The 27,262-nt window shown below is 48.9% G+C and overlaps 5 protein-coding genes across 5 annotated transcripts; 1 reads left to right on the top strand and 4 right to left on the bottom strand.

Moving 5' to 3' along the window:
• Window positions 1-4,113: 4,113 nt before the first annotated feature.
• On the bottom strand, window positions 4,114-5,778 carry UCRPA7_2618 (putative allantoate permease protein; the record flags this gene model as incomplete). Its single annotated transcript, XM_007915189.1, has 4 exons — window positions 4,114-4,137; window positions 4,194-4,423; window positions 4,477-5,553; window positions 5,610-5,778. 4 exons carry the CDS (start codon window positions 5,776-5,778, stop codon window positions 4,114-4,116), a joined length of 1,500 nt encoding a protein of 499 aa, XP_007913380.1.
• Window positions 5,779-6,954: 1,176 nt separating this feature from the next.
• On the top strand, window positions 6,955-7,662 carry UCRPA7_2617 (putative adenosine deaminase protein; the record flags this gene model as incomplete). Its single annotated transcript, XM_007915192.1, has 3 exons — window positions 6,955-7,029; window positions 7,082-7,384; window positions 7,441-7,662. The coding sequence occupies 3 exons, from the start codon at window positions 6,955-6,957 to the stop codon at window positions 7,660-7,662; spliced, it is 600 nt and encodes a 199-aa protein (XP_007913383.1).
• A 3,149-nt stretch (window positions 7,663-10,811) lies between these two features.
• Window positions 10,812-11,103, bottom strand: UCRPA7_2615 (hypothetical protein; the record flags this gene model as incomplete). Its single annotated transcript, XM_007915188.1, has 2 exons — window positions 10,812-10,981; window positions 11,040-11,103. 2 exons carry the CDS (start codon window positions 11,101-11,103, stop codon window positions 10,812-10,814), a joined length of 234 nt encoding a protein of 77 aa, XP_007913379.1.
• A 1,128-nt stretch (window positions 11,104-12,231) lies between these two features.
• On the bottom strand, window positions 12,232-13,650 carry UCRPA7_2614 (putative c-24 sterol reductase protein; the record flags this gene model as incomplete). Its single annotated transcript, XM_007915183.1, has 5 exons — window positions 12,232-12,243; window positions 12,298-12,439; window positions 12,509-12,724; window positions 12,851-12,916; window positions 12,971-13,650. 5 exons carry the CDS (start codon window positions 13,648-13,650, stop codon window positions 12,232-12,234), a joined length of 1,116 nt encoding a protein of 371 aa, XP_007913374.1.
• A 4,537-nt stretch (window positions 13,651-18,187) lies between these two features.
• UCRPA7_2613 (putative tetrahydroxynaphthalene reductase protein) lies at window positions 18,188-19,368 on the bottom strand (the record flags this gene model as incomplete). Its single annotated transcript, XM_007915179.1, has 3 exons — window positions 18,188-18,453; window positions 18,555-19,025; window positions 19,254-19,368. 3 exons carry the CDS (start codon window positions 19,366-19,368, stop codon window positions 18,188-18,190), a joined length of 852 nt encoding a protein of 283 aa, XP_007913370.1.
• Between the last annotated feature and the right edge of the window lie 7,894 nt (window positions 19,369-27,262).

The raw sequence follows: 27,262 nt of genomic DNA, 5'->3' as shown, positions 1-27,262 counted from the left end.
CACAAGGATCCCAGCTCTTTGCGAGCCTCTATATCCCTCACTTGACTCAGAGACTGAGCAAGTTGATCAAAGAGGCCAACTCCACTTGGTCGCATAACGTCTGTTGAACTCATTGTCGTGGTAATAGGTGCTGAACTGCGATATACCGGAACATGTGAATAGTCTTAAAAAGTCGAATAACAAAACTGAACCAAAGACGGGGCTCCGAGCATATGCCACACTTCTTTTAGTGCATAGCTTCATCGAATCATCGACTTAATAAAGCTGCTTTGTCAAACAATCATTACTCCGACGCGTTATGATGCGACATGAGATCTCGTGTCTGCATCCCTACAGGGTATGCTACTCCACCTCCGCAATGACCGGCGAAGGCCGGCGAACTTCGGCAAGACAATCACCCACTTAACATCTTGCCGAAACGGCTCCGAATTTGATGCCCTTTATGACGGTGGTAGAAGCGAGAACAAGCATATGAAGTGCTTCTAGTAACAAGTGTTGGAAGTGCGGTGTAAGCTTAAGTATTGATATTTATCATGAGCGAGACCATAGCAACCAACGGACATGCAGCCGACCATAGCGTCTCGGCGGCCGCCAAGCTACGCTCTCTCTTAGCCAGGCCAAACGAGGTCATCGTATGTCCAGGTGTATACGATGGCTTCACTGCCAGGATTGCGCTTCAAGCAGGCTTTGAGTGCCTCTACATGGTAGGGCTCTAGTTCCTTAAAGTTGTGGCCGGTGGTTTTAACGAGACTCTAGACTGGTGCTGGCACCACCATGTCGAGGCTTGGCATGCCTGACCTTGGAGTGGCCACCTTGAACGACATGCGGGACACAGCTTCTATGATAGCTTCTTTGAATCCGTCAGTGCCCCTTATCGCCGATGCAGATACTGGCTATGGAGGTAATGCCCTTCCTTTTCAATCTCCTCTTGTCATTAAAGCTCCATACTAACCACTTCTAACAGGTCCTCTCATGGTTGGCCGCACTGTTACTCAGTATATGCGTGCTGGTGTTGCAGGTCTTCATTTGGAAGATCAAGTCATCACAAAACGTTGTGGTCATCTCATGAATAAACAGCTGGTACCTGAAGACGAATACCTCTCCCGCATTCAAGCAGCTGTGCTCGCTCGATCCCAGGCTCTAGGGGCCGATATTGTGCTCATAGCTCGCACTGATGCGCTGCAGTCTCTTGGCTATGAAGCAGCTCGAGATCGACTGAAGAAAGCAGTCGAGATCGGGGCCGATGTTGCATTCCTCGAAGGCGTTGGTTCGGAAGCTGAAGCCCGACAGATCTGCAAAGATCTTGCGCCTACACCCGTGTTATTCAACTGCGTTTCAGGAGGCGTGTCCCCCGAGTGGTCGGCTGACGAGGCCCGCGATCTCGGGTTCCGGCTTGTTATTCATCCTGCCTTTGCGCTTGTACCAGTCTATCAAGGGGTCTTGGCGGCTGCAAAGGTGCTGAAGAACACCGGTGCCACGCCTAAGCCAGAGACACGCATGTCACCAAAAGAGTTATTTGAGGTCTGTGGCATGAAAGAGGCGATAGAATTCGACTCAGCCGCTGGAGGCAAGCTATACTCAAACGGAGTTTGAGCAGTCGGGTAGTTGCTTGGACATGTACGGCATCCCGCTCAGTCTTTTACTTGAAGATTCCGCCATTAGACTAGACTAAGATAAGCTCATGTCCAATCATCAGCCAGCAGATTCAAACGCCGAACGTCTTAACTCGTGAACGTACGATGACTATCGTGAGGGAGGCTGCACCTGGATGGGCCCAATGGGGCGGTCTGCCGAAGTTCGCCGGCTGCTAGAGTTTCTCTCCACAAATCCTTGAATTTAGTGCCATCCCCAGACCCGCTACCCCAGGTTAGCTTCTCCCAGCGAATGGGGAAACAGAAAACTTGTAATATTACGCAGACCACGCAGGTCATCAGGGACTATGCAACGACACGCGTGCATGATCTTTGATTCCTTGCGTGGAAGTTAAATACGCTGGGCTTTCTAGCCATTGTACACGGATTCTCCTCACCGAATCCTCAGACCGATACAATCCCTCCGCTAAGATGATTGACTCAGAGAAAGGCTCCATTCCTCAGGATGCCGTGCACGTCGAGGATGACCATGGCCATGCTCCTCTTGTGATAAGTGCAGCAGAAAAGAAGCTTGTACGGAAGCAAGACCTGGTCATAACCTCTTTGATGTCAGGTTGCTTTTTCTTTGCCTATCTAGTATGTTGCAAATTTCCAGGGCTCAGTCGCTGTATCATAAGATCGCTCACACACAGAAAATAGGATCGCGGCGCCATTGGCAATGCTCGTATCATGGGTTTTCAAGAGAGCCTGGGCCTCAGCAACCAACAATACTTCAACGTTCTTATGATGTTTTGTCAGTTATCAGTTACCAAAAATTGCTGTATCTGCATAGCTTTGCTAAATGTAGTTTAGATGTTGGATACATGGTCTTCGAGTTTCCTGCCTTCATGCTCATCCGCCGCTATCACGCACCGACTGTGTACGCTATATCAGTTATAATTTTTGGAGTCGCTGGGCTTTGCACAGCCTATGCCCGCAACTACGCGCAAGCCATCATCTTGCGCCTTATTCTTGGTTGTGGAGAAGCAACAGTTCAGACTTCCTTTACCTTCGTATCACTCTGGTATAGGCGCGAAGAGATGGCTACTCGCTGTGGTAAGAGGCCTCAGCAATATGGGAGAGTATCTAGAGACAATTTGCTGAGGCTATACTAGGTTACGTCTATTGTACTACGCCCGTGGCAGGTGCCATCTCTGGTCTCATCGCCTATGGTGTTACGAAGAATTTGAATCACGCAGGACCAGGTGGGCTCGCTTCATGGCAGTGGCTTTTCATTATTGAAGGAGCACCAACCATTCTCTGGGGTCTTATCGTGTGGGCCTTCTTGCCAAGGCTACCAGAAAAGGAAGTTGAGGCAAAGCGTTCTTTGTTCTTCGGGTCAGAAGACGAGAAACGGCTTATTATAGACCGAACAATTGCTGGTAAGCCTAGAAGTTCGACTTTCAAAGGATGTTCGAGTTAACGCATATGTAATTAGGTCAAAACGTAGCACACGCAAAGGTACAGCTGTTCCAAGTTTGGGTAGCTCTCAGGGATCCCAAGGCCTGGCTCATAGCTATTATTCTGGGTACTCATGCTGTGGCATTGGCTGGTTTCGGGTAAGCTACACCGACTCTTGATTCACGATGATCAATTTCTTACTTTGTATGACAGAGTATTCTTACCATCCTTCATAAGAGAATTTGGATTCTCGGCCCGTAAGACTCCCCTCCCAACCAAATTATAGTTTTCTCCCGCAATTCCACTAATCATAATCTAGTGAAAACACAACTCTACTCGATCATCCCTTACGCTTGCGCCTTTGTCTCGCTTCTTTTCACAGCTTTCACCGCGGACCGCTATCGCAAGCGCGCTCTTCCCCTGCTCATTTTGACATCTGTCGCCATCATTGGCTTTGTTATCATGCTTGCCACCCCAAATGCTGTTGCAGGAATTGTCGGAGCATGTCTCATCTCCGCTGCGGTGTATCCCGGTATTGTCATCGGTGCAGCATGGATCCCTAGCTCGAATGCAGGATACACGAAGCGGGCCACGGCATCATGGATGGCGCAGATCGTGATCCAAACCTTCAGCATCATGTGTACGCAAATCTACAAGAAGCCTCCACGCTACTTCTCAGGTCACGGCACGCTGCTGGGCTTGTTTGTTCTCACATTTTTCTTGATCCTGAGTACATGGGGCTTGATGAAGCATAGCAACAAGAAGAAAGATGAGGCGGCAAAACGCTGGGATGAGCAGGGAGAAACCAATCCAGAGGAGGCCAAAACTTTGGAAGAATTGTGTGATGGACATCCCAATTACAGATATATCTGGTAGAGATGCGTAAGCCTCGCTGCTGGATCTGCTGCGACTTTCAAATATAAATGCAAAAGAACGGCTACAGTAAGAGAAGTAACTAGCGTAATGCAGGACTTCTGCTTTTGTTAAGCTCAGGTAGACACACAAATCACACAATATCGCCTTCGACTGGACCTTTCTCAAGCTCGAGTGTTGCCCCTATCTGAGTGCATCCGTTAGGCACTCAAATTGCATAGCGAAACATAGCCTTGGAGTCACGGTTAGTCAGTGTATGATAAGCATGAGGCAGGAATGATGACTTACATTCTGGCCATCGGAGGCACCCTCGAAAGCCAGGATGTTGCACTCTCGGTTGAGAGCCTCGACTTCTGCCGCAGTCTTGCCCTCCAGGGCTTTGTCTCTCTTCTTATTCTCCATCACATACACTGCCCGGAGTACGAGGGGTAGAAGAAGGTGCAATGAGAACACCACCAAAATTGCTATGACGCCATGGCGATAGCCCGGTGCCTCGCTTGTCTTGAAGGCTTGCGGTCCTAGTATCATCAGCAATCGTAACTCATTTGCTTCATTCCTAGGAGAGGCTTACCGGAAATCTGACCAGCGCAGTAGATCACGAATATCAACCCCGATGCAAAAGTTCTCTTGGTGCTTCCTGCAATATTTGATGCCATCAATCCTAAGTTGATTTGGTAACCGACACTGAAGCTCGAGATAAGCCAGATACCAGCTAGACGACCCCAGCTGTTTGATGTATTCAATTGGTTGATGAGAACAGTACCAATGATGGGTGGGATCTGTGAGACAGACATCACAAACAATCTAGAATTTGGCACCTTGTGTACGACGTAGCCGGCAATGAGACCGAAGCCAGCCTGAAATACACCATATGGCATGTTGAGCAGAGCCACTTGAAGAGATGTAAATCCGAAACCCTTCATAATTAAGCTTTGGAATGTAAGTGCACCACCGCAGAAGGCATTGCAGAATGCAATCAAAGCAATCAGCCAGATCTTGATATCGGTAAAAGCCTCACGGATTTGGGAACGATCTATTTCCTTGGTTTTCGTACCAGCCTTATTGTCCACGACACGTTGTAGAGCTGTAACCTTCTCGTTGTCCGACAACCACCTGCTCGTGGCCGGGTTGTCAGGGACAACGTAAAGAAATACGAGGCCCCAAAGAAAAGTGATGGCACCAAGTATAAGGAAGATATACTTCCACGGACTCAGGGAACCGGTGATATGACCGATGCCAAAGGTAACGATACCATTGATAGTGCTGAAGATGCCAAGGGTTGCAACCCATATAGAAGCTCGCGAAGCCTGTTCCTGTTGGGTATACCAAGTGCTGGTGAGTGTGACAAAGCCGGGAGCAATCGTTGCCTCAAAGGCACCGAGGAAGAATCGACAAGTTGCCAGTCCCGCAAATGAGCTCGTCGATGCAGTGATCATAAGCAAAATGCCCCAAAAAGCAACATTACCGCCAAGAAACTTAGCAATCGGGAAGCGCTGCATCAAAGCAACACCAGGATATTCTGCGAACAAGAAGCCGAAGAAGAAGATGGAGGATGCCCACGAGAACTGTTGGCCGACAAGTTTGTTATCTTGAATAATACCGAAAACAGAAGAGACACTCAATGTGAGTTTGTCAATGAATTGCAGGCCTATCAGAAAGCAATCGTTAGGAATTATTCTCGAAAACAACCTCGTATGCGCTTACCAAACGTGACACAAAGCAATGGGAGCAGATACAAGTCAATCTTCCGTAAGACCTTCTTCGCCGCAACAGGATCGGCTGCTCCACTGGCCAAAGCTTGGACAGCATATTCACCAGCTTCATCATTGATCTTAATTGCTTTTTTCTCCAGCACCTCACCTTCGATATCCATGGGCTGGATATCTTGGGGGGGGCCTGTTTTGTCAGACGTGATTTCAGACATCGTCGCAGGAGCGTCTACGACTCAGAGTAACACAACCGAAAGTACTACTCTCAACCCTTCTGGGCTTGCGGGAGGAGAGGCTCTTGTCTTATCTTCGCCAAAAGGGTCCCGACCGGGCGGCAAATCCTAGAGCCATGCCATTCCCGGGTCAATGGGCCAATCGCTCCACCGTCTGTCGCTGTAGTCCACGTCTTGAAGACCCCAGCATGCATGGGTACGGATAGTAGCATCCGCTCATATCTCTCTAATACTATTAGATGCGCTCGAAATCACCTGAAGACCCGTCGGCTAGAGATCTTCGGCCGGCATAGATAGCGCGGTCAACTCCGGTGTCGCTTACACGGCCGACGCCCGGTCCACCGTCGGCACTCAGCTCTGGACCTGCAATCCTAAGACTTGGGATGCAAGACAATCTTCCGGGTTGCAAGGAATGGCTGAGCGGAAAAGCAGTTGAGTGAAACTCTCATCAATCGATATAAGGCTGAAATACTGGGGTACACAATGGCGGCTGTGACCGAAGATCGCCTCCGGGAATTTTGCCTCTCCTTACCTAAGATTGTCCGAGACACCCACGCCATTTCTGTCGGGCTGCATTCTAACAAGCACCTCAGGAGCTCCATGCACATCTTACAGGATCTGTCTCACGAGAAAGCTTGCATACAATATGGACCAAAGCAAAACAATCCGATCCATCCCTTGATCTAGAAGATCCAGATATTGCATTGAAACAAATATGGCAAACAACCTCGTAAGTTGATCATGGCAATCCACTGTTTCAGACCTGAATACTTATACTGTCTAGCTTCTTTCATATGTTCACCAAATATATTTACAAATTAGTCAGCAATGAAGAAGCTGTTCGGAGTTCTACATTTGATGTCCTGAAGAGCTTTGAGCAAGATGGAGTCATGCACCTTGAGCTTCGAACAACTCCTCGCGCTGGCCCAGGTAATTTCCATCCCCGTACTCAAAAGAACGATGATGCTAAAAGTCAGAGGAGAAATGACGAAAGACGCCTATGTGAAAAAAGTCCTTGATGCGATCACAGATTTCAACAGTTCTTCAAAGACTATGAAAACATGTTTGATCCTCTCCATGGATCGCCGGAATACCTTTGATCAAGCAATGGAGGCTGTCGACTTGGCTATCAAGTACAAGGATTTGGGCGTCGTAGGCGTTGATCTTTGCGGTGACTATAAGGTAAGTTTGGAACCACTGAGGAGTCTATTCTAGTCTGACCCGATCCAACCAGGTGGGAGATGCCCGGATCCTAAAGCCACATTTCGCCAAAGCAAAGGCAGCAGGTCTTCATATCACCATACACTTTGGTGAAACTGCCCATGGCTATTCAGAACTGAATACTTTACTATCCTACGAGCCGGAAAGACTTGGTCACGTAATTTACATCACGCCTGAGATTAAGCAAGAGATCATTCGCAGAAGGTTAGGGGTAGAAATTTGTCTCACAACAAATGTGGTGGGCAAGCACGTCAAGTCCTTCGCAGAACACCACCTGAAAGAGTGGCTGGAGGAAGATTGTCCCATTGCTCTTTGCGTTAGTTTTCAAAGCCCGAGATGTTGTTCTTGATCTCACAGCTGACTTGCAGACAGACTGACGATGTTGGAGTGGTGGAGTCTCCTTCGTCCAATGAGTACTTCCTGGCAGGCAAGCATCTATCACTATCATACGAGAGGTTGTGGAGCATTGCAGTGAGCTCTATTGATAGGTGTTTCGTGGACGACGCGCAGAAGGCCATCTACAAACAGAATCTTGATGACTGGGCTAAGAATATCGGGCAGTCATGGCTACGGGATTCTTCAGTGTTCCAATAGTCTGAGAGTCTCCGAAACCGCTAAGAGTGATAGAGGAGAGGAGGGAAATGAGTCTCTAAAATCGTGTATTTTGAGTCGAGCGACCGCTGTCAGAGCCAGTTGCCCGCCGCTAACACCTTCACCTACATGGCCACAAATTTCAGTGGTGCCAGTGGGATTGTAACCCCTGTCAAACCACATGGATAAGACAGTATTAGCTAGCCTAGTGCTCTAATGTGCTAAACTATCACTGCTAAAGCGTCTCCACTGATAGGGAATACTGACAGATAAGGAAGTGTGTCAGTCGGCCTGTTTCCGATCGGCAGACCGGATTCGGGTCGCGATGCGGGTGACCAAGGCCGCAAATGGTCTCGACAATTCTCGGCCGGGAATTTATCATACTAGACGAATTACTACACGGCATCTGTGTCCAAGCGAAACCATGGCCGATGCGAATATTGACCTGATCCTCTCCAAAGTGGTTGTCTACAAAGACCACCCAGTCCCAGGCCATCGTTTTGTGGATATATTCCCCGTGTTTCGTTCTCCCACCGCAACTAAGGCGCTTATTGACAGCTTCGTGGCGCACATCAAGGCGTCTCACGACATCTCCCAAATTCACGCAATCGTGTGTCTCGAAGCAAGAGGCTGGTTCTTTGCCCCTCTCATAGCGGCTGCTCTGGACCTGCCGTGCATTCCGATCCGCAAGAAGGGGAAACTACCTGGAGCTACGGTCCGCGTGTCTTACAAGAAGGACTACGAGGATGACGTTCTCGAGATGAAAGACGACAGCTTTGCCGGGGTTGGGGAGGGGAGAGGCGATGACGAGAAGATCAGAGTGCTTCTGATGGACGATTTGGTTGCGTTTGGTGGTAGTGCCGAAGCTGGGAAGCGACTTGTTGAGACTCTAGGCGGGGAGGTGGCAGAATGTCTCTTCGTGTTTGAAATACCTCGACTAAGGGACCAAGTCAAGGCCAAAATGGGACCGACAAAAACATGGTCACTAGTTCCTCTGACAGAAGATGTGATGTCGAAATTGAAATGATATTCATATGATTCGCTTCAACGATCGGTAACTGGCAACACTACCAATCTCCGCCGTCGAGTAAAAGGAAGAAACTGGCTCGTATATACAAATATGATCAGCTCACGTTCATCGAAAATATTGAGGATTGTTCAGCCTCGGACGTATAGTTTCGAACTATAAGTTCTAGATGAATTTATTATCACCTACCTAGGTACTTACCTACGAGCCAAGAAGTGTAGTCCACGCACTCACTCACGTCCGCCACACACAAGCATGCGATGAATTTTTCCGCATCACAATAAAGGCTTTCGACCTCGCATCACAAAGATCAAGCAACCTTAGTATCCGAGACGACCATTGAAACGTTGTTAAGGTGAAGCGCATGCAAGTATTAGTAATGTGTGCATTTCTAAGTGCGGCAGTAATGACGTGCTGCAAGCTCGAATCCTGCTGACAAATGGTATCAACACCACCACGAGGCAGCGACTAAGACCACGATCCGATCAAGACTTCATGAATGCAACAAGAGGGACTGAGACAGAATTCCAAACTGATTCATTAATTCAAGAAACATAATGGCTCCCATCCGTATCGGTATCATCGGCTTGTCCTCCTCGGCTGCCACCTCCTGGGCCAGCAACGCGCATCTGCCGTATCTCCTGTCTCCAGGTGGCCAATCCAAATATCAGATCGTAGCACTCTGCAATTCCAGCGTCGATGCGGCGAAAAGGGCTATCGCGCATTATAAGCTTCCCGCGGAGACACGAGCTTTCGGCAGTCCTGCTGATATTGCCGCTGACCCGGATGTCCAGCTAGTCGTGTGCGTGACTCGCGTCGACAAGCATTACGAGACAATCAAGCCCAGCATTGTAGCTGGAAAAGATGTATTCGTCGAATGGCCCCTGGCAGACAACATTGAGCGCATTCGGGAGTTGGCGGCGCTCGCCAAAGAGAAGAATGTTCAGACCACAGTGGGTCTTCAGGGCAGAGTTGCGCCTCCATACCTCAAGATCAAAGAAATCTTAGAGTCGGGTCAGATTGGAAAGGTTCTGAGCAGTGAGCTCAAGGCCTATGGAGGGACCATCAGTCGTGACGTTATACCGACAGGCTTAAAGTACTTCACCGAGAGGAAGGTGGGTGGTAACCCCTTCACCATTGGATTCGGTCATCGTACGTACCCCTATCATCTCCAGGGTATTGCTAAATTTCCTCTAACTGTTGCCTGTAGTTTGGGACCCGACTCAAGTTATTCTCGGGGAGCTCCAGAACATCCAAGCCAATCTTCAGATCCAGAGGCCTTCGGTCAAAGTTCGCGATCCCGCAAGCGGCAACATCATTGAGACCATCCAGTCTGATGTCCCCGACCTCTTCATCGTGAACGGAAAGCTTTCCGGATCAGCCATCACCAAGGAAGGCGCCTCGGCTAGCCTATATTATCGCCGCGGCCAACCGTTCAAAGGCGAGCCGGCTTTCCGATGGTCCATCAACGGCGAGAAGGGCGAGTTGCGGCTTCTATCGCCGGCAGGCCCGTCTCTGAACGCGAGCTCCTACTCACAGCCCGTGACTATCGAGGTCCATGATTTTGAGACGGACGAGGTCACTTCCGAGGAGTGGAAGTGGGGCTCCTGGCAGGAGGAACTGCCCCTTGTGGCCCGGAGCATCGCAGTTTTGTATGAGCTTTTTGCTGCTGGCGATGTTAGCCAATACGTGACCTTTGACGTTGCATTGAAGCGTCATGAGCAGTTGAACTCTATCTTGGAAAAGTTTCCTCCTTCATAAATGAAGAAATAGCGATGATCTCTCGAATCTGACGTGTAATGAAACACGCAGCTTATTACATCAGGGATGACGGCAGCCTGGAACGAGTCAGAACTATAAGCGACTGTCGCTATTCCAGGTCTGTATGTAAGCTTAATCATTTACTAGTGAATGTCACTGCGAAGGGAATTGAACCAAGTGAGTTAGTTGAACTTATTGATTATCATACTACTGGTATCAATGCTTCATGCTACAAAACCGTGCTTTGTCTACCGTGCCCGACTCTATGTCGTCGGGGGTAAAAGCCGGTGACTATGGTCGGCGTACAAAAACGCCTACCCCCCTAGTGTCCCTTAAACGCCCAAGTATTAAATGTATGCAAAGATTACCACCCCAAGACGTTGAAGAGGCTCTTTCGCGGATCCTCCTGAGCCCCCTCAAAAACCCTTTGTCTTGACAATTCGCTTTGTGGGCTCTTGTATTGAGCAAAGAAGCGGTCCATAGTGTTGGACTCGGTTCGCAGTTGTGAGCGGACGTAAGCAGCGACGCCACCAGCTATTGACAAGAATGTTAGTCGACACAGTAGCACTAAGACAATAGCAATAATGCTTACCAGCTCCAAGGAAAACCGTGGCCGGCAGGACCTTTTGGGTAGCGAGAGCGACAACGGGAACCATGATGAAGGTATTGAGTGAGTTGATTAACTCGATTTTTGGATGTTTGCGATGATGAGAGTTTGTGGAGTTGTGAAACTCGTCTCGCTGTGGTAGTTGCGATGAAGGATGCAAGTGTTACTCTTGTGATGAGATGAGCTGGAGTGCATTTCAAGCTGGTGTAACTGCAGCGAATCCATTGAAGCTATATAAACTGCGGGAGCTACCTAAGTCTAACTGAGTTCTACGTGAGCGTACCTGAGGATTCCGAACGGTGGTACGGGCATAGTTCGAGAGAGTGTCGCCCATAGTTCGAGCGTTGCGTGTTTGCAGTGCTGTGGTGGTGTGGTTGCGCCGGGCGGTTGCTCGAGTGTGGCGTGATAGAGCCCAATCTGGCTCCCCCTGTCAATTCCTAACTTCCTCGTCTGACTCGTCGCAGCCCGCCGCACACCAAAGTAGCCCCTTTTCGGGGAAAATCGGGGTATACATAACCCTAACCCTCTGGCATTTTAATAGCTGCTCCCTACGATTTTCTTAGGCCTTCCCCGCGCCGTTGTAGACCATCAGCCATTGGACCATGGCTCGAGCATGGGACACTTCAGCTGGGCCGCTGTCTGACAAAACCTGCCGATTTTTTCGTCACACTGAGCCAGGTGCCCAGATCAGGCCTGGTTCCAGCGAATCCAGCCACCCGGGAACGAGAATGTCTCGAAATGGAGCAGGCCGCAATCGACTCACTGTCAGATTCGTGGCAATGCGTCCCTTTTGCGCTGCCAAATCAGGCATTTTTCTTTGGTCAACCAGTGAGGAGCCGCCCGTCGGCAAATGCTCTCCGTGTTCAGGTCAATCTAAGTAGCGCATCCAGCTCAATTTCCCCGCGGTTTCGGCTTCTGGCAGAGTCTGAGGTTCTTAATTAAGAAGACATGTGATTGACATCTCTATTCTAGCGACAAAGAAACAGAGGATGGTGCATCACCGTGGTACCCAAGATGATTCATCCCTCCTTTGAAAATGTATTGTACAGTAGTCGATTTGTCACAAACTTTCCTCCTTGTTGTGCCTCTGAGCAATGGTTGACTGACTTCTCCATTTGACATTCTACAATCCGCCAAGGGCCAGGCACAAGCTGACGGGTACATGAGCCAACCGAGTCTAAATGACATACTGGAAGTGTGTTAATCATTAGAGCGTCCCTCCGTCTAGACAACAAAGACTTACTGGAATGAAAAGATAAGGGACCCGTCTTTCGTACTCTTTCCATGCCTCGCCATATCTCTCGCGACACCGCAGAATATCACGTCTCGTGCGATGGGCAATCATGACACAGAAGAACACGGGATAGAACCAAGGAAAGGGGCTCCTGGAAACGCAGTTAGGCCTCATATTGACGTTGTCCTCTCCTTTTGAAAGTGCTTGAGGGAACACTTACTTGAAGCCGGTGATGAGACCCCAGCAGATTGCAAAATAGGCATCGCACGCGTAGTGCACCTTGCGCGCCATTCCATACCACCCGTCCACGAGAATGCTGTCGCCCGTGCTGGTCTTGATCGTCCTCGGGTTCTTGACTACCTGCCATGGGAGTTGTGGGAAGCTCTTCCGGGGAATAAGCTGGCCGCGTTCCATCTGTCGGAAGCCGTTTTTCTGGCTATTGCATGTGTCCCACACCCAGTAAACAAAGAGATAGGATAGAAAAAGTGCCGTCAAAGCATAGCTGTTCCATTTGTATTCACTGGGGTGGTGATTGGCCAGATACAGTGCACAGTGACAGTACGAAAATGGGACACCGGCCATGTTCCAGAATGTGAGCATGAAGCCGAGCTTTTCAAAATACATGTCCCTATATTGAAGCTTATTAGTGAGTGATCGAATAATATGAATCTAATATACGTACCAAGAAGTAATGATCAACTGCTCTGCCTTTGCACAAGCATTTGCATAGAGGAAATGTGCCATGATGAGGAAGATACCCTCCCCTGAGACATACCCATATATCTCATACTGACGAGCAGCCATGCCGCAGGTCAAAAGGAAGAGGATGAACCATGGGATTCTAACTTCATAAAACATCTTGAAGTCAAGAATGCCAATTCGTGGGTTCAGCTCGCAGCCCATGAAGAAGTCATAAATCGGGTAGCCTGTCAGTCTATGTGTCCGTCCACGCAAGAAAGCCGATGTATAGTGAATGAAGCTGTTGATGAAGCCTGATATAATAGCCACTGACATGATAGACCCAAATTCGTCAAGTATCGTGTAAAGGGGGAAGAGACCCGTGACATGGAGAGCAGCCACAATCACGATTGTGGCGTAGAAGCTGGTGTATGCAGAGCAAAAGTATCTTAGCTGCTTGCCACCTTCGTGTAGGAGAGGCTTTCCGTAACCGCTGACGCCCGGCATGGCGCAGTAGAACACAGCTTCAACCACGAAGAAGACCCAGTATATTGTCCACGCCTTCGCTGTCGGGAATGCCCCATCTTGCACAAGAGCTAGCAAGTGATGTCCAAAGTCGGCCCAGGTCTGACCATCGGTGGGGAGAGGCAACTTTCCGTCATAATAGGTAGCCCCAATCCACATATACCACATGAGAAGAGGGAACCCAATCATAAGCCCAGCTGCACCGAAGGACCCCCCAAATTCGAAATGATTGGAATCATCGATCTCATGTTTCTTTTGTGAGCCTGCTGATGGGTTCAGATGATAGCTTTTCGCTGTATCAGCACCTTGGGCTTTGGTATCATATAGCACCTCGGTCTCGACGGAGCCAACCCCCCTTTTATATGCCATGATTTCTATTTCCTGGACCTTTGTTGTGATTTCTTACTCGTCTGGGAGCCAAAGATCAAAACCTTGGAGATAGATGACCTATAGGGTGTGATAGATTAGCTTGTGTACTTTATGTGGCCAAGACTCTAATCATAAAAGCATTTTGAAGAGATGGGGACTAGGGAACGGGAAATACCAGCGCGAAGATGGACTTCGTAGCGTCAAAAAGCTGTTACCTAGGATTCCGGGATCGAGTTTTAATGCGCAGTCTTGTTTATTGACAATATCTGAGCTGAACACGACGAGAACCGGGCGATTTATATCAAAGTCGCCATGACCCAAGGGCCGCCGAGATATCACGCTCAGGGCAGGTGGATCTTTACAAATTCCATCGGCGAAGGAACCCACGGGGGCCATCTCGGTGTTGTCGGTATTGGTTTCCCTATTGAAGCTAACACATTATCGTCTATGATTCATCCATATCTCCAACACTAAAACTAGAAAAAGATGAATAAAAATTACGCAGCTTGCTCAGCTTGCCCCTGACACCTTAGAATGGCAGTCCTCACCGAACCGGCCAATCGCTAATCTTCTAAAACCAAAGAAGGCGCTATACCCAAAATAGAATGCGACAACGAACCAATCACATACAGTTACCTCTTGAATATTGAACTCCACTTCAATACCCACACATGAACTTTTCTTTTCTAGGGAACTCATGCCGACTCTCAACGGTCACCTCCATGTTGGCTTCGCCGCAGTCGTTATATTATATCTAATTGCTCCTGGCGTGTTTTGTCTCTAATTATTTATTGTCACAGGCCTCGATGGCCGATCGGTCCGATCCTAGACGGACAACAAAGAAGCAACGGACAAAATGCTTCACCGGCTGCTGGACATGTCGAACTCGTCGCGTCAAGTGTGACGAGGGTCGACCTGCTTGTCGCAAGTGCACGCAATCAGGGCACCAATGCGAGGGCTATGGAGTACGTTTGAACTGGTCTCGGTCCGGCCCAAGAGCATCGAGCCATCGGGACGAAGTCCAGCCAGACAGCCGTAAAACGAGTGTTGTCGACAAGCAGTCAGTCCAGCCAGGTACCCTCTCTCCCAAAACGAATGAGCCAATGGAAGGGATCCAAGACCGTCCCAACGACCTCCGGCATCGCGATGAAACATATGCAACACCTTCAATACCAGCGAGTTCACCTGAAGTGCCGCCAATAATCTACCAAGGCTCGGAACAGCCAACACCCCAATGGTACCGGGGTTCCAGGATGAGAACACCATCAGATAGCCCATTCACAATCGAAAGCGGGTCCGGGTTCTCCGTTGACGATGCCGAGTCAACGACATCCCTGACCTCAATTAGACCGCCTTACCTTACGGACATGGTGACGTCGCCAACCGATTCAGCCCAAACAGACAAGTATTCTCCAAATATTCAGTTAAGCAAGCCCGACACTGTTAGCTCGTCTGACTCGGGTTTCGTTTCTCGGGAAGAGGAGCTGAACTCGTCGCAATGGCCCGGCTCCATGATGCAGGCTGCGCAGCAACCTGCTCCTCGTCACCTTGACTCTCTTGCCGTACCAGCAGAAGAAAGAAGATTGATACATCATTGGGTGACCTACACGAGTGGAAAGCTAGTTTTGCTTGATGGTAAGTCCTCCCAACTGTCTCCGTCTCCCATGAAGACACTAATGACTTAGATTCCAATAATCCCATGCGAGGGTTGATGCTGCCGATGGCGCTGAAAGGTCTCATCTCGGGGTCACACGAATCCAACGCTGGCATATCCATCTTCCACGCAGTGTGTGCATGCTCCGCGTTCAATCTATATGAGCTAGGCGGAGGAGTGTCTGAGAAAGATCGTGCTCTTTTCGTAAAACACGATCACTTAGCTATAACACATCTACGGCACAACCTGGATCGCGTTGATGATTATGTGGATCAAACTTTTGCAATGGCCATCATGGCGTTCTTTGCCGTCGAGGCAATTTCGGGGACGCCGCGTCGATGGAGAGCACATGTCAGTGGAGGTCTCGCCTACCTCAACAGACTGTACTCGCGTGGTACTGACAGAGAAATCCTAAAAGCTTTCCATCAGCACATGGTATCATTGGCCATTATTTGTGGTTGCGATGTCCCTCCTGACCTAAAGACTTTCCTGGATGAAACAGAAGGGCTAGAGCTGTCGTTTCCGTACTACGGTGCCTCAGGCTCATTTCTACGCGCTCATGATCAAATGAACTTATTCTTGGCCTCAAAAACAGTGGTGAACTCGCGGGAGCTGGACTCATTCGAGTTGCAACTGTACCTCAATTTTCCCGCCGCAGTTCAAGAGACACCTGGTAGTGCACAGAGTGCTAGCGCCAGCGCCATCATACATCACATGGCCAAGGCTTTCTACTATGCCAGTCTCGTTTTCTTCCAACGCTGCATACGACAAACTTCGATTGATACGGTTCAGAAGCTGGTGGAGAGTGGCATTGGGGAGCTAGAGGCTATCGAGAAACTGAGCAAAGGAACTGCGGGTTCCATGGTTCTATGGCCACCTTTGATCTTAGCTGCCGAATGCGCCACTCCAGAACTCCAAAGTCGCATGCGTGGATGGTTCCGTGCCAAGCGCAAATTAGGCTTTCGAAATGTGGTTGTTCTAGAAGAGCTCGCCTCGAATCTGTGGTCCCAGCGAAGATCTTCTCAGTCAGATGTCAGTTGGCAAAACCTGATTATCGAAGAGCGCTTCGACGTATTCAGGCTTTGACGTAAACATTCTTCTTGTTCCAACATCAGTGCTCTCGATACTAACATAATCAAAGGCTGATTCATTCCCACTTGGATCGGAGGATTTGAAGGAATAAATAAGGATCGGGAATAATGAATTGAAGGAAGCACTCGAAGCCCGTCCGGTAACAAAATCTACTCATTTATTAAAAAATACAAAATTTCCAAAATCGAACTTAGACAAGTGATCCAGAGACAGTCGAATCCTTGAGTTTCGAAGCATCTGCTGAAACATGTATGCATTTCTGTACAAAGTGAATGCAATTAGTAGTAGGGTGATGTATGCCGAGGGTCCGCCAATGGATGGTCACCGAAGATAAGCATTCTAAAATGCCATGACTACAGGTGATCGACAAGATCGTCGAATAGAGTAATGCCTGTCGCTAGCTGCTTACGGTCCCTTAAGCTTCAATCATTCATTAGACTAACCATTGACGTTCCCTCGTATTTGTTGCCAAGTCGCATCGAAGGCGAGAAGCCGTAGTAAGCATCCCTGAGTACTTGTTGCTTGTTCGTCTCGCCAAGGAACTTTCGGCCGCCTGGCGCACCGCCCGCTCGGCTCCCACAGCTTCCTCCCTGTCCGCTGGGTCAATGAAGAAATGTCACCACAATCTTGATAAAATTATAAAATCCTTCGAAGTTTCTTTCACTGTTTGAATTGATCAGCATGGGCAAACTCCTCCGGTTTGCAAGGCTTTCTTCGTGTGCATCTTTCTCATCATCTACTTGATCGTCATTTTTTGGAACAACGAGTAGGCTTGACAAGCAAACATGAAGCTCATTGCAGTATTAATAGCACTTAGGTGCTTGGTATCGAGTGCGACTGCAGCATGTGCACCATTTTCCGAGGATAATCTACCCGCCAATTATACCACTGATGCCTTCCCATTGCCTGCACCGACAACGAAGCTTGACTTCCGCATTGTGGTGGAGATTAGTGGCCGTCTACCACTGGGACCTGGGCCATTTGGCCAACGCAATTGGGTAGCCATATCCGGAGGAACGTGGGCAGCTACCTGGGGTAAAGGGACCATTGTCGCCGGCGGCCAAGACAACCAGCTCGTCATTGATGACCTCAGTACACCCACCGATACAGCCCTCTTATTGCAGACAGAGGACGCAACTCCAGCTTATATCTCAGTGAAAACATCCGGATGGAGAACTGGGCCAAGGAATGTTTTGGAGAGGCTTGCCAATCCTGCAACGGCGGGCAGTGTGAGGCCTACAGAGTATACGTTCCGGTTATTCGTGCAATTGGAAACTGGGGATCCACGGTACAACGAAACAGTTAATACGGCCATGTGGTTGGGTAGTGCAGCAAAGCTCGGAAATGCTGTTGTGTATGATGCTTATCTCATTGGTTGACGACATCACAAGAGTCGGGTATTTCAAGTTGCTAAAGGGCCAGCGTAAGGTCAATCCAATCAATTGATTCTATACCGTAGTATTGATGCCACCATGCGTGCATTCTGCTCTAGATACTTATCCCATAACGCCCTCGAGGTGTACGCCAGACAACATTAAGACGACTACACCAAGTAGACCCACATGCGTTTACATTCGGTCTTTACATGCAAGCAGCGCCATCAATGCCGAGAACTTTGCCATTGATCCATTCGCCGTCTTGAGATGCTAAGAAGCAGACAACTCTGGCGATGTCGATGGGGAGACCAACACGGTGCAGCGGTGACCAGCCCGCTGCGTATTCATCGACACTGCCATCGTCAAGCTCGGTACCACCGGGGATGTATTCTCGGCAGACGGCGTGGTACATGTCTGTCTTGATGCCACCTGGAGCGACAGCATTGACCGTGATCTTCTTGTCACCGAAGTCTAGCGTAGCCAGTCAGTATTCTGCTCATCAGAACTCGAATGCCGAGAACTCGAGAAAACTCAAGAATGAAACTTCAATAGCAGAAGTGATTTCAACGTACCAATAGCCATGCAGCGGACGAATGTCTCGATTGTGCCCTTTGATCCTGAATAGACCGCATGTTTTGGGACACCCTTCGCCTGGCCTGTGATGGAGCCCATGAGGATTAATCGCCCGCCGACCTCGAGGTGCTTGTAAGCCTCACGGGCAACGAAAAATTGACCGCGAGTGTTGATGTTGAAGACGCGATCAAACTCCTCAGGAGTGACATCCTTAACATGACCAAAAGAGACAACACCGCTGTTGGAGCAGACGATGTTCAGCTTGCCCCACACCTTAACAGCCTCATCGAACATCTCAACGATCTGCTCGACAACTGAGACATTTGCCTTGATCGACACGGCGTCAGAGCCGGCCTTCTTGATAGCAGCGACAACCTCTTCCGCGGACTCGGAGCTGTTGGCATAGTTGACAATAACCTTGGCACCTCGGCGCCCAAGCTCTAGTGCCATCTCTCTGCCGATGCCGCGACCTGGTGATTCATTATTAGTCCGGGGTTTCTTTATTTTCATGCGTGTACTATTGATGCCATGTGGGTTTGGGGAGCATGTGGCGGGTCGTGCAGCACAAAGTCGGACTTCCGCCACCTTGGTCCGGTATTGGCCAAGACGAGATCTGTTTCGCGCTGGATCTTACACTTGCTGCAGATACTGTCACGTGGACTTGTCTCAACTGAAAAAGAAAAGAAAATTGCACGAACCTGCTCCAGTGACCAAGGCGACCTTGCCTTCAAGAGAGGCGGAAGCTAGACCCAAGGGGCCGGGAATTGCATTGTACTTTCCCTGGATGGGACCGTCTTCGGTAAGGCCAGGCATGTTGTAAGCGTTTGAAGAGGCTTCGTAGGTCCGCGACGGTTAAGATGCCGCAAAAGTGTGTTTTTCGCCTGGATCAGTATAAAACTTTGCTGCCATTTCCATTCCAGAGATCGCCCTGCGGTCTCTTGTTTATATAGATGCTTTTCGTGATATTTGCAATTGTACAAGTCATGACTTTTGCCGACACTCTTCCTTCGGACAATGTTGGAGATACCGGACGCACGCCGGGAAGTGGGTAAGCGTTACATCGAAAGCAGCTAGCCTACCATCCCGCATTGCTGAATTCGCCAAGAATGGTGACAGCTAGACTCCCTAACCATCATCTGGCAGGAAGAAGGTGTGACCATGCCGCCGGACATTTGAAAGCAAGGCGTCCGGCGTCGGGACTTCGTTTTCGCTCTAGTCTCAACGCGAGGCCGATGCCAGGCTTGAATACAAAGGGTCGCTACCACCGTGTGCGCCGGCTACGATGTCGACCTATCATAGCGGCATCATCGGTGCTCTCGGCGACCGATCGTTGTCTTTGCCAACGCGAAGGCGCTCCGGAACCCCAAGGTGGAAGGATTAGATCCGGACACAAGCCTTCTGGCGTCGTTTTAGTCAAACTACTACGTCCATTGTGGCCAAACTAGATAAGGCAACGTCTCAAAGTCTCGGACAGGGTTCTTCAAAACCGGCCACTGGTATTCCTGTGTGCAAGGACTTTTGGATCCAGGTTTCTTGCAGGCAATAGAACTGCTACTATTGCGTGGCAGGCGACGTCTAGCATGCGAGGTGCCTCCCGGCTAAACGTATCTAGCCTCGAAGGGAGATGAACTGGAGATTTCCGGACGGATATTGGCCAGTCTACTTTTGTGGCACCTCAGGTTATCAGTGCAACTAATATCTTAGTTCAAAGGCAAGGAATCTGAAAATTTCATTGCCCACTGTCAATATTTCACCCGACGATGGCTCCATGAATAGAATGTGCGGTTTGTCATAAGTTATTTTCTCTAGCCCATGTAATATGCCAAATACACATTTTCAGCAAGCTTTCCAATTATATTTAAAGATCAATCGAACCCATGCTGTCTTCAGCGCTATTTCACGCATTACTCCAGGCAAATGGAAGTAGAGGCTCTCGGTGATTCGGACTTTCGATGATCTTTCAGCGAAGAGGGTGCCTACACCCAGGGTGTGGAGACTTGCCAAACAGGTAATAGTAACAAATCCAGAGCACAATACTGATTATTGACATTCTTAAGCAAATCACGCGCTCAAGCCCAAAAGAGCTGTACTGTGGGCGTAGCATGGTTCAGGACACATCATGCAAATTACACCGTATGCATAACTTCTGCTTACGTCGTTAGTACTGACTATTCGGACATGAAGACATCAAGACCAATTACTTTCGCTTTGACCTCTTTGTACAAGTGCAGCTCTTCGTTAGGCGTTTGAAAAGGAGATTCATGGGTGATCATTGAATCATGCCCTCGTGGCTTTTCCAATAGATCGAAAGCCAATGCCGGTGGTCTGTTACGGGTAGTTGAATAACTATTCGAAAACCATGTCTTTTGGGTTTTCTGAGGAAAATTCATTAGGCAAAAGGCGGGATACTGCCTTGACTCAATTTTGTACAGAGCCATCACGAGGTTAAACTTGAATGCTTGGGTTATTGGGTCTTCCGTGAATTCAAACTTCAGTATTGGTTCGTCCTCTACACCACAGATAACGTGCCATTTTAACTTCGAGATGCCACCTTGCACACAGGCTCCACCAGGTCAACGATTCCGCCGGCCATGCAACCTTGGCGACTTTGTTCACACTCATCGACTCCTTCTAAATCCGCGGACTGTTCTTCAAAGGGTCGGCTACCAAGTCTACACTAATTCTTCGACTCCGGTGCCGTTCCTGGAGTATCTACGTTCCTTTTCCATGAGATAGTTGCAAATTTTGCTGCTAACATGACGCTATCAAGCGTGATAGGCACTTTCTTCTCGGCAGCCACCGCTTGTGAGATGCTTACAATGTTTTTGATTTGTCGGCCATTCAACTCCAGCTGTGCCAGTCTTCCGACATCTCCTTGTTCGAGGCTCACTTCTGTCGTGGAATCTATCTTGACCCTGAAAAGGAATGTCTTCCAGATCGACTCGCGCGCCTCGGCGTCGAGGATTTCGTACTTGAAACAGAAGTGGATGCGACTTTGAAAAGCTTCGTCACAGCTTCCAAGCCGATTTGTCGTGAGGAGTAGGATCCCCTGATAGTATTTCAGGTGGCGGAGGAAGATCGACGTAACGGCGTTCCCTGACAGACTATCGTCGTGGAGTTCAGCAAGAAATACGTCTGCCTCGTCAAGAAGTACTACCGCCTTCCAAGTCTCTGCTAGCTCCATTACAATCGTCAGCCCATCCTGAACCGATGACGAAGTTTCGCCCAGCTCCCCGGAACTTATCATGTACAGGGGACGGTGTGCAATTTCTGCTACTGTTTCTGCCGTGAGCGTCTTTCCCACGCCGGGAGGTCCGGCGAGGAGCCCAATCAGCCCCTTGCCCTTGTCACGGACAAAGTCGTCGAAGCCGCCTTGATCATCCTTCGTGCCGTGATATCGGATCAAGTTTCGGATGAAATCTTTGCGCTCCGGGTCGAGTACAGGGGAGTCGACCAGACTCTCGTTCCAGGTAACCTGATCCAGCCTGGATACGGCAAACGCACCTGCGTGTGGTTAACAAAGTAAGGACAGCAAAAGGTCGACTTCCGTTAGAGAATATCGCACCCCATATTTTGTCTCCTAGAGTAAACCCGTACGCCAGAGGATTAAGAAGCATCTTTTGATTCTCGGTGAGGTCTGTTTCGACTAGCGGGGTGTGTATTACTGGAACGATCGCATTGTTCGGGACGATCTGATCAAAGGTGACAGGATCAATCATAACACGACCATGAGACTGTCGGACTACTTAGCGCTTCACCGCCAATATTCAAGATAGTCGCAAGGGGAAAGAGCAAGCGACATTACAGGCGTAGATTGCGTCTCACAATAAACTTTGATATCTTTTCATTTCCCTCAAGGGCGTGGCCTTTGTATTCCTGTAGGTGTCGGCCTTTTAGGCTCAACACCTTATTTCCTGTAGCAATCAGCTGCTTTTGAGCTTTAGCACATCTGTGATGTAGATGCAAGGGGATATATGGGAGATCATAAAATTCAGGGGATATATGGGAGATCATAAAATTGACTTGGTGCCCGAGAACTCTGGGACGGCGGTCAAGGGTCGGCTTCGCATATGTCCGAGTTGCTCGCCATCCGAATCCAAGTAGTCTGCCGTCAGGGCAAAGAAGGCCGATCCGGAATTCCACCAGACCTCAGCCTGGTTGACTCAGGTCAGCCTCATATCTCAGCAACCCCGAAACGGAGACTTCTGATTTCCAAGAGATTCCTGATATATCGCCCGCCGAGGAATCATGGAGCGAAGAATTATCCAGCGTGGATGATCCTTCAAGCGACAGAATAACGAGTCAAGATTTGGGAGAATCTGACGACCCAGACATCGAAAATTACCGAGGCGCAGAATCCCAAGTCTCAATAGACAATGAATCCGATACTGAGTCTTCCCTCAGTGTCGGATCTGACGATAGCCTAGATGCTTGCCGCTCCGAATCATCATCCTCTCTAAGCATGTCTCGTGTCCTGGACAATGCCCTCTCTCTATCCTCTACCGGCGACTCCGAGACTGATAGTGACGTATTGGCCGACGATGTACTGGGTGCGGAGCCTGCTACTGTGATCATTGGACCGCGATATGGCCACAACCCAGGCCCTCCTATCGGCTTATACGTGACTGAAGGGGATCTTGGTGGCTGGATGGACCTTGAGGAGAAGGGGAAAAAAGATGGCGCTGTCTACGCGCCCCAGAAGACGCTGGAAGGGCAATCCGAAGAGCTGTTTGACGAAACCCAGGATTGCATTCTCATTCCCTTTGATGGTTATTGATTAAAGAAAACTCCTTTGTTCTATGTGGCGTCCGGTCTCCATGATTTAGATACTAATACCAACAAGTGTCTCAACGTCTTCTCGAACGCAAAATAAAATGACTAAAATAAAACCAGAGATCCTCATCCCTGAAGGCAGGTGTGGCAAACGAGTTATCTAGGCCTACTTTCCGAAGCGAGATTTTCTCCAATGTACAGTCTTGTATCATTAGGTAGTCATGTAACACCTTGCACTACTTGTGGGGACCTCAAAACGGTCTTCCGAACTATGCCTACGGTCTAGTTTGAGGACCCCACGAGGAAGTCCAAGCTGGCCACATCAAACTACCGTGGATAAACAATCTGAGACCTAACTTGTCTAAGCAGACAACTAAGAGGACATTTATTCCTGATCCCCTGGCATGTTAGCTCTGGAGAGCAGGTTTCTCCGCCACAGCCAACCGACCGTATCTACGCGCCCCGCCAAGATCAGGCAGCATTATAAGCAATTGACTTACGGCCTCCATCTATATCTTATTATACAACTCAGCCTCTGCATTTTTTTCTCTGCCGCGACCTGATGTCTGCATAGACATACCTCAACTTATATCAGGCTAGGTTATCACCTACCATACTCCACCATGAGGCTATTTCTCCTGTGCAATCTAGCTCTTTATATTGCCCTGGCAGCCACCTATACTCTCAAAGATTACGACTTTCAACGGGATCTAGCTCATGTCGCAGTAATGTCTAGACCAGACCATAATCCTCTCAAAATTCCCGGACATAACAATGCCACGTACGGCCCGATTCCCAAAACAGACCAATTGTTTCAAATCGAAATGCTTGAGATTGCACCGTCACCCATCCCAGTGTATGGTCCAGTACTTCCATTCCTCCCACTAATCCCTTCTGTCCTATCCCTCTTCGTGTTTAAACATTGACACGATAGACAGCAATCAAGTCTTCTTCATCCTCCTTTCCGGCTACATGCCCGAAGGCGAGGAGGAGAACTCAGAGCAATGCGATCGCCTCACTGCCGTAACTCTCAGTATGACGGCTTCTGTAGTCTACCCGGAAGAGACAAGGGAGGACCCCAAGACTTACACGATACCTCTGCGTACCACCGCATTCCGTGCAGCCCATCTTTCTATTCGCAATGCCACAGGCGCATATGTAGACCACATAAGCGGTACCGGGGCTTGGGAGATTATAACGGACTTCTGGATTCCGGGCATTTTCCTGCGAACGGGGATGTGGACATTTGAGATCGTGGCTAAGCTTGGAGATGGGAGTTGCCTCTTTGCAGCATCATTGACGCAATGGTTAGAGCACAGCAACCTCTAGGAAGGGAGTTATATTGAATGCAGAGCCGATCTGGGCGCGGGAATGCTTTTGCGGTCTTTTCAAGTGTGCCTCTCCTGACATGCCCTCTTTCGTCTATTGGATCTTGATTTGGGGCATCCCACGTTCTAGGCTACTTCGCACTTTACATAACATCTCCAAAGCCTCCTTCCAATGTACTCCTCTGCCAAGGTAATAAACGTCAATGCTTGAAGGGTAAGGATACTCAATATTGAGAGTCGTAATACTTATCAAGCTCTAAAATATTCTGTTTATTACTATGGGTCTATCATCTCTATAAAGGTAGTAACCTCTTGTTGAGGAGGTAGTAATACCCTTGCCAAACTAACAATTATTACCCTGCTGGAGGGGTATGATAAAATCTCGCCATGCCTATTAGAGCAAGATCAATTCAACGTGGGGTTCGCTGGCCTTGGTTCCAATTTGAATTCACTTAGAATAGGCTGCGAAGGATTGTAAGACCCAAGCCATTTCAAGAATGATAGCGAATGAAACTGCCGCTAAAAGTAGGAGGAATATACTGAGGATCAATAATACTTGCGATTGGAGCGTTTGCTTCTTCAACCACCAAGCTGACGTAGGAAGTCAAACTTTCACTACACAGAATTCCACAGACAAAGTACGCGAGATGGCAGCCTTCACTGCTGGCCTTGTGCCAGCGGCGTATCTCATTATCTTCTCTATAACACTTGTCTGTGCTCCCAAAACATTGTTGCTCGCACGACTGGGTGCTGCGGCAGCTATGGCTGCTCTTCTGAATGCCTTTTGCGTCAACCAAGTCTCGAGTATTCATAGTCCGGCTCAGCGTGCTCCTCTACTGACGATGCTCTGGGTCAGCTATCTGAGCGCAGCTGAGTTCCTTTTACTCTCGCGTGTTGACGCTACAGACTTGGCAGACTTGTCAAAGAAAGGCAATGACACTCAGAGCTCCGGGACTGCGTCCCTTTGCTGGAGCGCTATGTGTCTCTATTTCAACTTCCGGCGCTCGAGAACGCGGTGGGCGGTGAGGAACATTCCGAGGCAAAAGCCGCAGAGTTCGACGCATTTTGTGGCGACAAATGCACCGTTATGGATAGCCGGGTATTTGGTGATGAACTTGATCGATCTCGGGCCCCTACCAGAAGCTCATCTTGTTGCAGAGGAAAAGCAGACACTTCTGCACGTTTGGGAGCTCTCAGCGGAAGATATCATTTTCCGTTTGGTATCCTGCATCATGTTTTGGTCTGCAACCTTGCTCTTGATCTGGCTCTCATACTACTCTGGCGCCGTCGTAACGGTGATCTTGGGGATAAGCAGCCCAGCAGACTGGCCACCACTATTCGGACCAATTGGATCTGCTAGCACACTGAGTGGATTCTGGGGGTAAATACAGACGATGATCTCTTTTTGGACAATAGCTGACCATAGCAGGACCTTCTGGCATCAGAGTTTACGAGCGACACTAGTCGGCTGGGCAGATGCAGTGCTAGACCTTCTGGGAATAAGCCGGAGTACCTCGATCCGAAGATATACACGCATGTTCCTGGTGTTCGCCCAGTCTGGCATACTCCATCACCTGACCGATGTGGCTATGGGGTTGGGACATGGCCAGATGGCTGCGACAACCTTCTTTTTACTCCAGCCACTGGGAATCTTTGCAGAGACGCTGGTACAAGCTGCCACCGCAAACGTTCCTATCCCGACACGCGTTCGTAGATTCATTGGATTTGTCTGGGTGTTAGCATTCTTCTGGTGGTCGACTGTGGTGTTATTCTACCCATCGGCTCGACTAGGTTCGGTAGGAAAGATATCGCCGATCATGCTGATACCGTCATGACAAAAGTCTCTTCACCATACGATGCTATGGATGGCTAATATGGAATCATCCTATAGATTAGAATGGTTCCGAGTATTTTACTCTGACCTATGAGCTATGACTTAAAAAGATTAGATGATGAGTAACTGTGCTAAATAATATCTAACTTCGCAAGTCAAAGAACACAATCGAGCTGGGTAGCAGATTGTGAGTTTCAAGTGCAGACAATATAGTCCTGTGGGTTAAAATATTCGAATAATCGATCTCATTTGTCTGCCTAGTATACCTGCTAGACATACGGTGACTGATTCTGAGTTAATGACATATTGAGGTAGGAAACTTGAGGTCATAATGCGAGAAAAGCTTGAGAGTATATGTATTATATCAATAACACTATCCTCGAACAGAGCTTAGCTGAAGGCTTGTGAAGCTCATGATCTGGATATCGAGTCGATCATGCACGCCACAAGAGGGGTTTACCCACATCCCGCAGTTGGGGAGCCATGGACTTGGAACTCCAAATGGTGGGGTGATTGAACATGATGAAAGAGGCCTTGTCTTTTAGTCTTGGCAAGGATGGTCAAAGAACAATCTCACTGTGTCATCGCTTTCTGAGAACGGTACGAACCGCGCTTGGTGATTCGTCCCCGCTCGGAGCCCAGTTTACTGTCCGAGTGGGATATATCGACATGAGGGGCCGAACTTGAAAGCGACAAATAGTTAGATAGAGATGTAGAAGTTTGAGAGATCAAGCTAGGATCAAAATCCAGTTATTATTTATCATCTCTCAAT

This window comes from Phaeoacremonium minimum, assembly GCF_000392275.1.
Source record: "Phaeoacremonium minimum UCRPA7 unplaced genomic scaffold PA7_03_scaffold_182, whole genome shotgun sequence".
In the NCBI taxonomy this organism is placed as follows: Eukaryota; Fungi; Ascomycota; class Sordariomycetes; order Togniniales; family Togniniaceae; genus Phaeoacremonium; species Phaeoacremonium minimum.
The sequence above is the reverse complement of the archived record's forward strand: the minus strand, read 5'-3'. Positions and strand labels throughout refer to the sequence as shown.